The 16,235-nt window shown below is 40.0% G+C and overlaps 1 protein-coding gene across 1 annotated transcript; it reads left to right on the top strand.

The window, feature by feature from the left end:
* Positions 1-358: 358 nt before the first annotated feature.
* LOC149814722 (putative pectinesterase/pectinesterase inhibitor 34) lies at positions 359-10,523 on the top strand. The gene is made up of 3 exons (XM_089989710.1): positions 359-1,419; positions 4,393-4,526; positions 9,545-10,523. Exons 1-3 carry the CDS (start codon positions 452-454, stop codon positions 10,240-10,242), a joined length of 1,800 nt encoding a protein of 599 aa, XP_089845836.1. The 5' UTR covers positions 359-451; the 3' UTR covers positions 10,243-10,523.
* The last annotated feature ends 5,712 nt before the right edge of the window (positions 10,524-16,235 follow it).

Here is a 16,235-nt window from a genome sequence, read left to right as displayed (position 1 = left end):
AAAAGCTCCCACCCACCTGAACATCTCTTTCCCTTGTGGCGTAGTAACCCAAGAACAAGCAAACTCAGTACTAAACAAAACCTCTCTCTCTCTCTATCGTCACCGCAACAAACTCGCTTCAATTAATGCAAAACATCTCTCTTAATCAAGATTAACTACAAACTCACTTCAATTAATGCAAAGCATCCCTCTTAATCAAGATTACCCAGGAAACCCAACAAATAATTCAAAGCATATTACTTTTTTCGTTAGCACTTACTCTCATGCACAGTAAAAAACAAGCAGCAAAAACCCAACTCCCTGAAACATAATTGACTTCACATCTCTCTCTCTCTCTCTTTCGGCTCTCTCTGTGTGAGCGTATATAAATACAAGTGACACCACCTACGCACAACAGGTCCATAACCCTACATTTCCTCCCTCTTCTCTTATCTTTCTTTGCTGCATTGCCATGGCCAGCCCCTACAGCAAGATCAACCAGCCCGATAAGAGCTCAGAACCTAGCTCAGAGCCAACTCAGCTCGGCAAAACAGATCCTCCCAAGAAGAAGACGAGGCTCATCTTGCTCTGCCTTATGGCCATGGCATTCCTCCTGGCGTCCGGCGTCGCCGTCGGCCTGTATGTCCGGTCCCGAGTTTCTGGCTCGGGATCGCAGCAGGCTGCGATCCAGCCGAGCCAGGAGATCGTGCTTACTTGCCGGCGGACGCTGTATCCGAGCCTCTGCGTCGATTCACTGGTCGCCTTCCCCGGCGCACAGTCGGCCGGAAAGTCCGATCTCGTCCGAATTTCAGTCAACATGACACTGCAACACGTCGGCCGGGCATTCTCAGGGCTGACCGGACTCGCCGAGATGTCCATGACCGGCATTGCCCGGCAAGCCGTCAACGACTGTCTCGAGCTCTTAGAAGAATCCGCGGACCAATTATTGAAGTCGATGGCAGCGGTGGCCGACGGGAGGAGCGGCGCGGCCGATGTGATGACGTGGCTGAGCGCTGCTTTGACGAACCAGGACACGTGCACGGAGGCGATTGGGCAGGGGGCGGAGGCGGTGGTGCAGGACCGAGTAGCGGCGGAGCTCCACAATCTGGAAGAGATCATCAGCAATTGCCTGGCCATCTACGCCATCGCGAGCGGCGACCGGGACTTTGCCGGGATTCCGATCCAGAACCGCAGGCTGCTCACTGCCTATCCTGGCGGTTTTCCGGCAGAAGGAGGTGGTTTTTCGGTGGGAGAGGACGGTTTTCCTGCATGGCTGGCGGGTAGGGACAGGAGGCTGCTGGCCATGGAGGTAAAGGACGTGCAGGCGGACATTGTGGTGGCGTGGGACGGGAGCGGGACATACCGGACCATAGAGGAGGCGATCCAAGCAGTGCCTGAGAAGAGCACCAAGCGCACCATCATCTACGTGAAGGCTGGGAGGTAAACTTTGGACTTCCTCTTTGTTTTTCTTTTTACTCTCTCTCTCTCTCTCTACAATTATGATTTGCTGACTTAGATACGTCGAAGGCTTTATCCCAGCCTCAACTCTTTGAAGAGCAGCTAGGTGTAGTTGGGGTTGAATATGATAGCTGGATTGGTAGAATTGCATCATCTTAACAAAGGGCCCTTCGATTCAATCTCATAAATGGGATATCCTCAAATTGTGCCATCAAAAAGGAAAAAAAAAGGTTCAATTCATTGGATACATCGATTAAGCATCTTGATGCATTTATTAATCGATAGCATCACTTCAATTTGAAAGGATGCTTTCGAATTGAGGATGGTCTGATTGTGCAAAGAAAGCAATGGGAAACTGTATTTAGTTATGCTGTTTCTCCAATTTTATCGAGGGAAGTGAGAGAGAATATGAGACACGATAGGGGGGGGGGGGGGATCGACAATTCCCAATTTACTTATTCACCTTTATTTGATTCCCTGTTTCTGAAGTGATTGGCAATTCCCTTCTCAATTTATGAAAAATCTTGGTAGATGTTTATGCGATCTTGCGTATGCATCTTACTGATCTTCCTATGCATCTTACTGATCTTCCGCTCCCTCCTGCTAATGCTACCTCTCTTTTGCCGCAATCTGAGCAAGCAGCTCCGGCGTGAGCCCGTTTATCTGTCTGATGTTCTTTTCTGTTGTGCTTTCTTTATTTGTTTTGGCTTTTGCTCTTGTTCAGTTCATGGGTTCAACATTTTGTTGATCTTCATGAATGGTAATGTTGAATTACTTTGGGCTCAATTTATGAAAAAGCCAATTCATAAATTCCAAAGAGACTGTACGAATTTAACCAGTTACCTCGAGTCTTCCTTTGAGTTCAGAACTTCACAAAACCCTCTCATATTAACTCCTCCACTCAACTCCCAATACCCTTAGATCCAAACACAGACCAGTGTCCATGTGGGTGCTTTGAAAAAGTGGGAAAGAACTTGAGTGGAGGTGATTATGTGAAAAGGTAGGGCTTTTCTTTGTGAATTGCTCTTTAGGAATCTCATGCATTCAGTGATTTTATTTTGTCCTTTTCCATGATTTAAAAATCACCGAAATCCTCCGTTACTATTGAGTAAAAGTCGTAGCACTTTATAAAGCATGAAAAGACTATTGCTACTTTTCGTAGCAGGGGAAAGAGTGTAATTACCAATCTGTGGAACACACAATCTTACAGCAGATACTGCCCAGATTGCCCTCAGTTTTGCTGCAAGAGTAATGTTGGAATGTGAGTGGCTTGCCCACCTATAATCAAAGCACCATGAATGGGGGCCATTGATCTTGCGGAATCGGCAACTACAGGATATCAGAAAGCCTATTATTGTTGGGACCACAAGATCAAGCTCCATATATAAAAAATGGGCCCCACCATTGTCCTTGTGGCCCATGGATTGCTGCTCATTTGCTGTCCCAAAGACAATTGAATGACCACACACGTCAATTTTGTCTCAGTAGTCTCTTCCCTTCATCCAACAATGTCCAAATTAAGTCTCTATTCCCCATTTTGGGAGCCCCACATTACTCATCCATGATTGGCATTTCTCTCTCAATTTCCCCTCAATTTCTCAACTGAGGTGGCACCCACAACTGGTCAGGGCATAAGTCACAATAAAGTATCAAAAGCCCCAAAGTTCAAAGTGGGTGTCCCAAACAAAGGAGTGGAGCTACTAGCTTTTCAAGAGATCATTCAAATTCTCTATTCATTGAATCCCCTTCATCTCCCACAGCCCAGTAAAAAACTCAAAAAATATATTTCTTCTTTTTTTTTTAAATGTCATTTTTAACCTTTTTCTTCCTGTAGATTATTGATGTCACTTTTATACCTGCACTTGATGTAAAATTAATACGGTCAGTCAACGACCAACTACTATTAAAATATGAGACTATCACATAAATTCACCATGCGTTGCGTTGTTTCTTAAGGGCTTGGGTGTCGGTGACCCCACCCGGAGATTACTTGCTTCCGCAAGAAACTTCATCATCAAAGAAAAGAAAATATATCAATAAAAAGTTTCACCATGCGTCGGCACCCTATATGTAAATTATCCGATTCTTTACTATTGTTACCGCAAAATAATTAGTGGCGCTAAACAACACCCATCAATCAGTAATTAAGGCTCACTGTGAGCCCTTCGTTTTTAAACCATTCACGTGCCGGCATGTCCCCCATCCGAAGCACTCACATTGGGAAAAGAGGTGGAGCCCATCCAAGTGATGGCCATCTCATTTGTACACTTTTGAATGTTCTTCTTCTTGAGATCAACAGCTCTCTCTTCTCTCTGACATGTTCCCATCTCACTTTACTTGTGTTCTTCTTGAGAGAGGATACCTCTGAGATGCCTTGGATGACCTTCATCTTAAAAATAAAGACCACCCATCAAACAGTGTATAAGGCTCATTCATTTTAAACATTTTAGATCGATGCCATCCATCCCAAACAAGAACAAACATCAGGAAAAGAAGAAGAAGAAAAACTGGGGCCCATCCAAGTGATGGGCATCTCATTCATACAGGTTTGGATGTCGTTCATCTTGAGATGAACAGCATCCAAAGGATTACAGTCAGAGCACACTCTGAGTCTGACCTCATCTGGTTCTTTTTTAGTCTGTTTACTTAATGGAGATTTACTGTCTGTTAAGTACAATTTACTTGACAGTAATTTAAGGAATACTTCATCTGAAACCGATTTACCCTTCTTAATTGTTGCAGTATTTTGTAGTTGTAGTTTTAATGACGAAAGTGAAATTGAGATCTACACTTGGAAAAAAATGTACTGCCTTTATGACACATGTACCTTTTCAGTTGAGGAGAACACCGTTTCGTTTTGCTTTGCTTCCTTTAGCAGCGTTGAACTAATAATGGCAGAGAGAATTCAAGACGCAACCTCTTTAACTTGTTTACTTTTTTGTGGTTTATTATCAGGTACCAGGAATACTTGAAGGTGGGAAGGAAGAAATGGAATGTGATGATCATTGGGGATGGGATGGGTAAAACCATAATTACAGGGTCAAGAAGCATCATGGGTGGATACACCACCTTCCACACAGCCACATTTGGTACATTCTCTGTTCCTCCCTCAGCTAGAAAATTTACTGGAGATTTATGAAAATGGCTAATTTCTCATGTTTGCTGAGACACCCTTTTTTACCTGAATTTACTGGAGATTTATGAAAATGACTAATTTCTCATGTTTGCTGAGACACCCTTAAAAAATTACCCTCTCTGTAAAGGTCCATATAGGTATGCAGACTAAGACGAACACGATTAGGTTTTTTATTCTGGGTGTGATTTTTTTGTGCAATAAACAAATAAAAAACAAACAAAGGTCCAAATAGTCTTGGAAACAGGCCAGCCATGGTCAAGGTCTGACCAGGCTCTCGCTTCACAAAAGAGGCACCATGTAAAACCAGGGTACCTGTGGCTGTCTCAATGCCAACTCATACACTTTGCATGGTATCTATGGGTCAAAATTAAGGTGTCTATACACTGCTTATACAAACAATATTTTTTGTTATTTTTATAATTTCTAATACTTTTAATAGTATTTATAAAAAATACGCTTTTATATCTTGAAACATCAAACATATATATCTCAATCGAATAAATAATAAAAATTATTTGTCCTGTTTTCAAAATATTTGCCAACTTGGGTCTCAAACTTGTATAGAGTCACGGTTTGTGTCTGTCTTCATGACATATATCGTAGATACACATACATGAACTTTGCATGCTTTGTATATCACAAAACATACAGTAGAATTTATTATTATTATTATTTTTGGATAAGCAAAGCTGGTGTTAGGCAGACCCAACGTAGAGTAGAATTGATTCTAGGGATATGTCAATAGGGATTTCAATCGATAATTAGATATATCTGATATCCACTCGATTCCAAATCTGATTAGTCGGATTTGGATAAGAAAAATAAATCCAATTAGTAATTGGATTAGATTTCGGTTTAGGATTTCAGAACCGAATCCAATTACATGTATTTTTTTGGATTCGGTATTAGCTTTTTCTCATCTGAATCTGAGTCTGATTAACCGATATCCGGTTAGTCGGATTTGGCATTGGCTACAACTGACCCAAATCTGTACCGTTTACGTACATCCTTATTTGGAAATACAATGAAGACACACTTGGTTGGAGGAAGGGTAGTTACACCTTCATTTTACCATGGTGTTTGGACTTTGGATTGCACGCTCATATGCAATTCAAGAAACGAATTTCTTGTTGCATACAATAGGTTCTCAATTCTAGGACTAAATTGACATATATGACTGAAAAAATGGTAATCTTTTCATTTATTCCTTGAAGTTGAATGGATGAGCCACATTGGAAGATATCAACTGACAACAAGCTAATGTCAATGAACATCAATGTCTACTTTGCTCACTGGACAATAGGATCGTTTCTCATTTCTGAATGGATCGGATCGGGTCCATGACAGACTGAAGTGGTAAACCCTTAACTAGCTTGCTCCTGCTGTCCATAAAGTAGGACAGAGTTTCTTCATTGGGTCGTCCTTCTGGATAAATTGGTAGTGCACTGGCCCAGATCCATATTCGGCCATCTACGGTTCGATGGATCTGATCCATTCTCTTATGTGTGTGTGGGGTCAAGAATAGTGGTGTGGTCCACCTTCTGCCACCACATGATCCTCTCTCCTCAGGGATGAGTGGGTGGGACTGTGGCTGAGCCTGGGCCCCACCCCTCTTGTCACCTGGAGGAAGAGAATTGGTCCGGCACCCATTGTTGGTTCAATTCAAATAGTCCGATCCGTTCGCTTTATAGGTTCAAGTATGTTGGCCCCACCTTTTTCACCCACACAAAAGACGAGTGGTTTTGTGTGTGGGTCCCATTTTCTGAAAAGTGGGGGCAGCAAGTTGGTCCAGGACCATCTACCATCAAAGGTGAAGTGAGCCATATCTAGTATCTTATCTCTCTATATATATGTGATTGAGAACAAGGGACATTCTTCTCAAAAATGGGTGGTTACTGTACAGAAATACCCTAGAGGATGGTCCCATCCTCTCTCTCGCTCTTTCTCTCCCCATATACCCATTCTCTCTCTCCCCATATAAAAAGGTGGCATCCTTAACTTCAAGGTCGAAGCTGGGGTGTGTTCTGGGCAGGGGGCACCTCAAGGGTTTTACCAATCAGAGGCCAGCCAATGTGCCGTAAGTGATGGAGGGGATTCTTCTCTTGGATTATCAAAAAAGAAACTTAAGAAATTAACCATAGGTATGCTTTTGGTTAACCATAAAATAAAGGAGGTATATATACATCCAAGTTACCCAATCTTTTAAGTACGAATCATAATAAAAAAAAAAATGGGCATGTTTTTCATAAATAGCCCCAACTAGAATTAAAATCGGTGGTCTAATCAATAAGATCGTGTTAGAATGCCTCAGATCTCATCAGACGATCTAAGATACAAAGATCCCAACACCCACCCAAAGTCACCCTAGTGACATGGGGTGAAGGTGCTGACGACCCCTTTCTCCCAGGTTTGATTCTCATTGGGTGTGCAGGTGCCTTTAACTGATGGGATTCGGGCGTCGGGCCCAGGGTTTACCTCACAAGGAGGTAGACCCATTAAGTGACCCGGTTATTTTTTAGGGTTCTTCTTCATAAAAAAAATACAAAGATCCAGGATTAGAGGGAGGATTACAAATGTGATCACCTCCTTGAAACCAAAATTCTTTTGGTTTTTTCTAATAGGCGTCAGGAAAACTTTTGTTTTTAAATTGAAAAGGATTCTCAAATCTTCAAAAGGTGGCGATTTGACATCCCTTGTTTGTTTGCACGAGACCATGCCAAGATTCATCTTTAGATCTGTAACCTACAAACCAATGCCTACTAATCACCTGATTTTGAATAGCCTTTGATAAGAAAAAAACCAAAAAATGCCTGTCGTGTTTGTGAAAAAATAAAACAAAAGAAGCATGAAGTTTATGGCTAAGTTTTTCGTCTTAAATGAAAAATTATTTTCTTTATAATTTAGAACAGCTGGTCTTTTGTAATAATGTAGCAAAAATTTTCCATATGAAACAAATAGATAAGAAGCACAAAATCTAGGCCATGGTAACAATATAGGCTGTATATAGCCTATATATAACGATATATCGGCATTTGCTTCAAAAACCTGAAAAATTCTCAAAAAACAGCTAAAAAAATAGGTATCGTGATATATCACGATAAGTTTTGAATAAAAACCATGATATTTTTTATTATTTTGATTTTTTTCTAGATTTTATCTTCCAAAATGATGTGAGTTTATAAGGAAGAAACCAATTTTTAAGGTATTCATTTGAGAGAATTCATGGTTCCTCAATTCATTGATATTTTGTTTCCCATTTTTATAGAAGCTAATTATTTTTTATTTTCGCTATCTTATCTTTCTTTTTTTGTTTTTTATTTTTCCTTTCACCTTGTGACTTTGCTAATTAAGGTCGGAGTTCTAATCTTCTTAATTATGTGCAAATGGATCCAGCTGTTTGGTAGGAGCAATTTGTGCAAGTCACCATGTGATGGGACGTTGCAAGTTCGAACCCCACTAGTATGGTTGGTTCAATAATTGCCTTGTTGTATAGCCACCAGTAGGGCTTGCCTACTGAAAAGGAGGGGGGGCCTCAATCCCCCAGCTTGATCATAAAAAAAAAATATAATCTTTGCAGGTTGCACTCTATTTAACTTATTATTATTTTTTCTCATGTCATTCCTTTCTGTTTAAGTCTAAATTCCTTTAATTCGTGGTATAATCTAGGTTTTCTTTTGTGTTCCAATAATTTGGTAGTTTTTATTTTTTATTTATGTTTCACTTGAATTTTTGCTGCAACGAAAATTGTCTTCTAAACAAGCATACTTTTGCAGTTTTTTTGTCTTCATCTATGTTCACATGGGTTTGTACATACATATTCTTTGTTTACATTTTTTTAAGATTAACAGATGGTTGCAGCAAAAGAAATTCATTTAGTGCCTCAAATTTACTGTATTTTCTGTATTTTTTAATAGCAATTAAAATACCAATAAATTAATTATATATAAGATATATATAACCGATATATATGCAATATGGGTGGCAAACGATAAGTTGCCTATATATTAATTAACTTCTTACCCTGATCTAGGCTCTGTTTGGAAATTGGCAAGTGGGATGGGAGGTCAAACTATCTTGCTGGTGGGTGTTTAGAAACTGGGATGAGAGTTTATGCATTTGCGAAAGGAAGTGAGACCGTCTCTCCTTTATATTTGCACTAAAGAGTGGATTTGACAGCTACCACTTTTCAAAATGAATAAACTCCCTTAGACTACCAGTTTCCAAACATAGTCTACATTTACTTTTATTATATGCACATTCACACACATATTACTACTACTACTACTAACTATGGCCACATGAACATGCAAAAAGGACATAGGATATGGCACTTTGTGCAGTTTTCTATTCAGAATGTTATATAAAGGGACACGACACGGGCCTAACTTGAAATATCCTTGTGACGTAGGCTACTATTACTACTAATAACTATAACAATGCATAATAGTAATGAAGCAATGATACTAATTTATGACAAGGACATCATATCCAAGCTTTAGTTTCGAAATATTTGGCAACTTTGTCTATATGTGCGATTTTTCACAACCTATTCTTCCCTTAAAAAAAAAAGGAAAGAAACTTTACAATCTATTCTACGTTAACAAAGTTATAAACATAATTGATATTTTGGGTTTTGATCATTAGCTCATTAATTTATTATTTGATAAAATTGTCGCTTTGTTCCTTGTACGGGCTTCTTTTTTCTGTTGACTGGTATCATTAATTGGGGAGTGGCCATAAGTTCAGTGACCATCAACCTACCGTATTGAGACAACTTTATTCTATAGCTTACAAAACAACTGTTGACCCGATATATCAAACTATTAAAAAAAGAAAGAAAAAAAAACTTCAACAAGAGCTCATGGTGTTTTAACAAGTGAAAGAAATGGTGGACTTCGTGATCTTGATCACTCTTTTGGTTAGCAATCAAACGCAATCTAAGGGCTGAGCTTATTTTTTCTTAATTTGCAGCTGCTACCGGTGGAGGATTCATCGCTCGGGACATTACATTCGAGAATTTGGCTGGCCCCGATAAACACCAAGCGGTGGCTCTTAGGATCGGTGCCGATCACGCTGTCATCTATCGCTGCAGCATCCTTTCATACCAAGACACTCTGTACGTGCACTCGCAGCGGCAATTCTACCGGGAGTGCTACATCTACGGCACGGTAGACTTCATCTTTGGAAATGCAGCTGTGGTGATACAAAACTGCAGCATCCTTGCTAGGAAGCCTATGCAAAACCAGAAGAACACCATAACTGCTCAGAACCGCAAAGACCCTAATCAGAACACAGGGATCTCTATACATGATTGCAGAATTGTAGCAGATCAAGATCTTAATCCAGTGAAATATAATGTCCTAACCTATCTAGGTCGCCCATGGAAACTTTATAGTCGTGTAGTATACATGTTAAGTTACATGGATGATCACATAAATCCAGAAGGTTGGCTACCATGGAATGCCACATTTGCATTGGACACATTGTATTATGGGGAGTACATGAACTATGGCCCTGGGGCTGCTGTTGGGAAAAGGGTGCAATGGCCAGGATACAGGGTTATCACAAGTTCATATGAAGCCAGCAAGTTCACAGTAGCACAGTTCATTTATGGGTCATCCTGGCTTCCATCTACTGGGGTTGCTTTTTTGGCTGGATTGTCTCAGTAAAAAGTGATATAGTTGCTGGACTTTACGCCTATAGCTTTAAAAATCCATTGAAACACTTGTTTTTCCCTCGTATCTCTCACTATTTTATGAAAGACAAGGATGGTAAAATCTTAGTGGGTGGTACAGGAAGGTGTACAAAGAAGGCATATAGGTTATTTTTAGAAGGTTCAATTATGTAACCGATGCAAGCATATATGCTCTTGCATTCATGTGTTTGGCTAATAACTTTAATATTTTTTAACATATGAATAAGATCGGCACTTAATTTTATGGATGTGAAATGGACTCCTTAACGAAAATGTGTGGTTCATTATTATTATTACCTACTTTTTGACCTAAGAGTAAAAATTGGCATTTCACGAATGACAGAGCAATTGGGTCCAATCAAATTGAATGGCATCTAAGTGGAGGTGGATTAGGTAAGGTGCATGACTAGACATGCACTAAAGCTACCTGCTCTGTTCAACTTATAGATTGAGAGAGAAAGAGAGAGAGAGAGCAGAGCATAGTTAGCAATACTGGCAAAATTGGTTAAATACAGAATACATTATTTGAAAAGTCTCACATTCACAGCTCAAAAAAAAGGCATAAAAGAATTAGTCACAAAAAAATTTGTCAAACAATAGGTGCGGGTTTAATTTTACAAAAATGAAGTAAAATATGGACACATATATGAGATTTTTCTATGAGAAACAAGTTGGAATATGGAATAATGATATTCAAATTTAAGAATCATTATGATCTAAACCCATCTGATCTAATTCGATTTGTAATTGAGTTTTTTTTTTTTAAAGTATATTACAGTTTTTTAGAGAAAACGCTGGAGACTATGCTATGAAATATATTAATAAGTAAATTAAATTTCAATTGAACACCCTAAAAATGCAAATAAAATTTCAATTGATCACCCTAAAAATGGAGACTTCTTGTTATTAGAATAAATTAAAACACCGTCATTCTCTACGCAGGAATCAATAAAGAGCTGCCAACATTCAGCTTCTGTCATATGAACATATGATCATGAATTGGTCTTTTGAAACCCCAATGAAGAAGACTGTGGAGGCATTAAATGCTGCAAAAGCAACCAAAATACTATGCCCATAAGCAAAGCTGAAAACATCATATGGTGACTTAGATCAAAAGGTGATTGAACCATAGTGCCACTGATGCACCGTAAAACTCTCTCCAAGAGCGTTCCCAACAATATGATTTTTTTTTTAAAGGCAAGCTGGGGTTAGGCAAACCCCTACCAAGTTATACAACTATACCATTAGGTTTTGAACCTGCAACGTCCCAACACAAGGTGGCGTGCACTCGCTGCTCTGACCAGACAATAGTTTTTTTTTTCATTTTTAAAGTTTTATTGAAAGAAACGTGTTTTGAAAGGATTTTTGCTAACCATGATGCTGAGTGTCTAGAGAGACAAGGCACATGTAAAGCTTTTGTACGTTTGTAGGGCTCTGCACGTGCTGGGTTTCAAGAAAGATTAAGGCACATGGAAGGTTCTGTTTTAGGACACCTAAACGCGGATGTCTCAACAAATTGTGAATATTCAAAAGTTGTCACTATAGACGACGTTTTCTACTTAATTTCATCTTGAATTGATCTATATGACTGCGTCAACAGTTCTCACTGAATCTGACCAAGGACTTCCTACATTCATTCATAATTACCATACAAAATGGTGGTTGGTTGAACCTGAAACGGATATTCTTTTAAGGGGTGTTTGACTCGCTGGACGCACTCGGGCAGGAACCGACTGGACCTTGATCAGGCGCTGTCCGGCGTTTGATACACCATGCAGGGCGCATCCCAGACAGAACAAACGGGTGCCCTGCCTGTTTTGTTTCGGAACACGGGTCCTGACTCTGGGCCGCGCTTGTTCACTGATTTTTTTTTAACACACCCTTGAAATTGGATCTTTTTTAAAACAAATAACTTCAACAATTGGCAAGAAACCCTGAATCCTCCCGTTGAGAAACATTGATACAGTGGATTTTCATTACCATTAGTTCCACCTTCTCATCGAATGACAAATTGGTATTTATTCTTTGCTAACTTATTCATCCTCTAAAGATGATCATTGATTACAGCACATCTTCATGTACGGAGGTCAGATGCTATGCTAAAGCACGAAATTCTTGTGCTTTAAAATCTGCACCGTTCATAGCCCTCAACTTAATTTGTGAATTTTTGACATCTGCACTTTTGATGGAGCTCACTTTTTGCACGATGAATGGCGGTGATGAAGGTCACGGGTGGTAGTGATTTAAAAAACACTAAAAAATTGTGTTTTGGCATATTACCAGATCCGACCCCGAATATGTTAAAATGGTGGAGACTAGGGTTGCTGCTAAAATACAGCTTTCTTCCAGCTTGTTTGACGCATCGGAACTTCATGGCAGACCAGTGAAGGCAGGATCAGGTGCAATCACAATGCACAAATGCAATGTGCCGCTGCATCTGATAACCCTTCATCTTCTGTTGTACAGCCTGTAAGAGTGGGACCCAACAGTTGGATGGTGATCAGGTGCAGCGGCACATTGCATTTGTGCAATGTGATTGCACCTGATCCCAACATACCAGTGTGCGTACAAGAGTTAGAGATATGTGTCCCTCGTTATGAAAGGAGATTGCTACACATATCGAATGGATCAATTCAACAGCCTGGCGTTTCATTTTGAAACAGATGAAGCTGTTAGAGCGCACGCGCGCGCACACACACACACATATATATATATATATATATATATATATATATATATATATATATATATATATATATATATATATATATATATATATAGATAGATAGATAGATAGATAGATAGATAGATAGAGAAACAAACTTGTATGTGTCATTATAAATAGAGATTGTTAATAATTAAACATGTACAATGGATCATTTCAACGAGAGGGTGGTGTATGTTCCCCCGGATGATTAACTGAATCCCACGTCTGTGTTCGAGGCTTTGAATGAGCATCACGTATACAAGCACATGGGGCTCGTATTCCCGTGTATGTTGACATCACTAAGCATTGGAATCTGGTGTGGTTGCAAAGACTTCAGTACCCTTTCTTGCTATTCTTCTCATAAAGTGATGGTTTGAAAAAATGACAAAAATGCCCTTCATTCAAAAAAGAAAAAATAAACAGTTCAAAAAAAGGACAAACATGTCATCCATCCAGAAAGTCGAGGATGATGTTGACTCTTCAAAGTCTTCTTCTTCTTTCTCCGTAAAACACTGTAAAACCCTCTCTCTCTAGAGAAGAAATCAAGGGAGGCAAAGAGTTCTTCCTGGAGAAGGCCATGAACATCAACCCTCTCACTCTCTCTCCCTTCTCTCTCTACTTCTGTGCACATCCAACAGACGATCCTATATTGCTCCATCAAACACCGACTGACCTTCACACTGACTGTAGCATCGTTCAACTTGATGAGTTATGGAGCTTGATTCATAATTTTTACCCTTATAGGAAGAGGGTTTGGGGGCTCCTCTCACCGTGGGTAACATCATTCAACTTGATGAGTTGTGGAGCCTGATTTAGAGTTTTTGCCCTTACAGAAGGGGGGTCCGGAGGCTCCCCCCGGCGCAGCGCCCTCCGGACCAAATTTTTTTGGGCCCTTCCAACAGCGATTTGTAGTGTTATCGGGCTTTCCTACAGCGATTTGTAGTGTTTTTGGGTCTTCAACGAGCCTGCAAATCGCTATAGCGATTTATAGTGTTTTTGGATCTCACTATAGCGATTTGTAGTGTTTTCCGCAAATCGTTATAGCGATTTATAGTGTTTTTTAATCTCACTATAGTGATTTGTAGTGTTATTCAGTAAGCAAATCGCTGTAAATCGCTACCCGAATTAGGACCAACTTGTCAGGGTCATATCTCCCTAACCGGAGGTCATATTCCAAATCCGTAAAAAGTGGTGTCTTTGTTATTGAGTCTAGTTTATTTTTGTAAATTTTCAGCGATTTCTATTGTAATTTCATTCCCCATTTTAACTAAAAACCAGACCTCTATTATTCTGTGTTATTTGAGTTGCACAACACCATTCTCGCTTGACATCCACATCTTGATTCTGGCATGCTCCTTGCTGGATTTTTCATTGATTTCTTGCAACCTTGCTTGGAACAAAAATATGTCTTTCTCACCACGATACCCTATGCATTTTTTGACCATGACACCCGGGACCCATGCCGGGGGAGCCCCCGGACCCCCTCCTGTAAGGGCAAAAGCTCTAAATCAGGTTCCACAACGAATCAAGTTGAACGATGCTACCCACGCTGGGAGGAGCCCCCAAACTCTCTTCCTATAAGGGCAAGCTCCACAACGAATCAAGTTGAACGATGCTATCTACGCTGGGAGGAGCCCTCAAACCCTCCTCCTATAAGGGCAAAAACTCTGAATCAGACTCCACAACTCATCAAGTTGAATGATGTTACCCATGCTGAGAGAAGCCCTCAGACCCCCATTATGTAAGGGTAAAACTCTGAATCAGACTCCACAACTCTTCAAGTTGAATGATGCTACCCACGCTGGGAGGAGCCCTCAGACCCCTCTTTCTGTAAGGGTAAAAACTCTGAATCAGACTCCACAACTCTTCAAGTTGAATGATGTTACTCACGTTGGGAGGAGCTCCAGACCCCTCTCCTGTAAGGGTAAAAAATCTGAATCAGGATCTACAACTCATTTAGTTGAATGATGCTACCCACGCTGGGAGGAGCTCCCAAACCCTCCCCCTGTAAGGGTAAAAACTCTGAATCAGGCTCCACAATAGTCAATGCGCAGGTCAGTCGGTGCTTGATGGAGCAATGTATGATCTTCTGCTTGATATGCACAGAAGCAGAAAGAGAATGGAGAGAGAGTGAGAGTGAGAGCGTTGATGTTTATGGCCTCCTCCAGGGGAGATTTCTTTTTCGGATAATCCTGCAGTGCAGAGACTGGGTCTTAAATAATCATCTTTGGGGCACTTAAGTCTTTACAACCACTCTTTTTCAAGAATCGTCATTTTTTTTGGCACCAATGGAGGAGAGGGTACTTAAGTCTTTGCAATCGCATCAAACTCCAACGCTAATTAATGCTGACAAACATGGGGATACGAGACACACATGCTTACATACGTGGTGCTCTTTGGGACCCCCGAACATGAGATGTAGCTAACTCCCCTGTTCGGGGGGGGGGGGGGGACATATAACCTGCTTCGCATTTCAACAACGTAGAGATTCACTTTAGAACAGAGGAAGTTGTTAGCACATATATATATGGGGATAAGTACCTGGTATGCATGTGCATATGGTGTTAATGAGTCGACACAAGTCGTTTTTATTGAATCTGATGCTGTAAACATGATCTATATGTTTTGTTTAGTGAGGATTAACCCTTGGATCACCACATTCTTTTGTGTAAACAGAATCTTTCTGCAGATAAAAAAATTAATGGCTGTGCATTTTTTAACTTAGAAAAAATATTTTTTTTGGTCAAAAAACATATATAATCCACACGGGCAGGTTATATGTTCCCCCCAGAAACACGCACTGTAGCTGCAGTGTATGTTCCGGGGGGTGCACAGGCAACATCATCTCATAATCCACGGGCAGATTCTTAGCAATTTGACATTGTTGAACACATCTACAGTCATAGATTGTGTTAAAACAACTCACAGTCACGAGTCTCGGCTCAGTATATATACCTTTTGTTTGCATGAATCTAGCCATCAAATGTTAGACCTAACTATACACAATGTATTTAACGCTTGAAAGAAACACACACATTTAACGCCTATTTACTATTTATTATGTGTAGTATACTATGAGAATCAACGGTTCAGAATTTATAAAGATAAGGATGATTTAAGAATAGTATAAAACATCACGTCTAGAGTGAAATTCAGTAAATGAAACTAACAAATAGCGCAATGTAAAGATGATTCAGAGTTTAGTTTTTGCATTTAGAGATCAGATCTATAAATATCATTTGTGTATTACAAGTTATGCC

This window comes from Nuphar pumila, chromosome 15 (genome assembly GCF_984573655.1).
Source record: "Nuphar pumila chromosome 15, dmNupPumi1.hap1.1, whole genome shotgun sequence".
NCBI lineage: Eukaryota > Viridiplantae > Streptophyta > Magnoliopsida > Nymphaeales > Nymphaeaceae > Nuphar > Nuphar pumila.
Note: the sequence above shows the minus strand (reverse complement) of the source record. Positions and strands in the feature narration are given on the sequence as shown.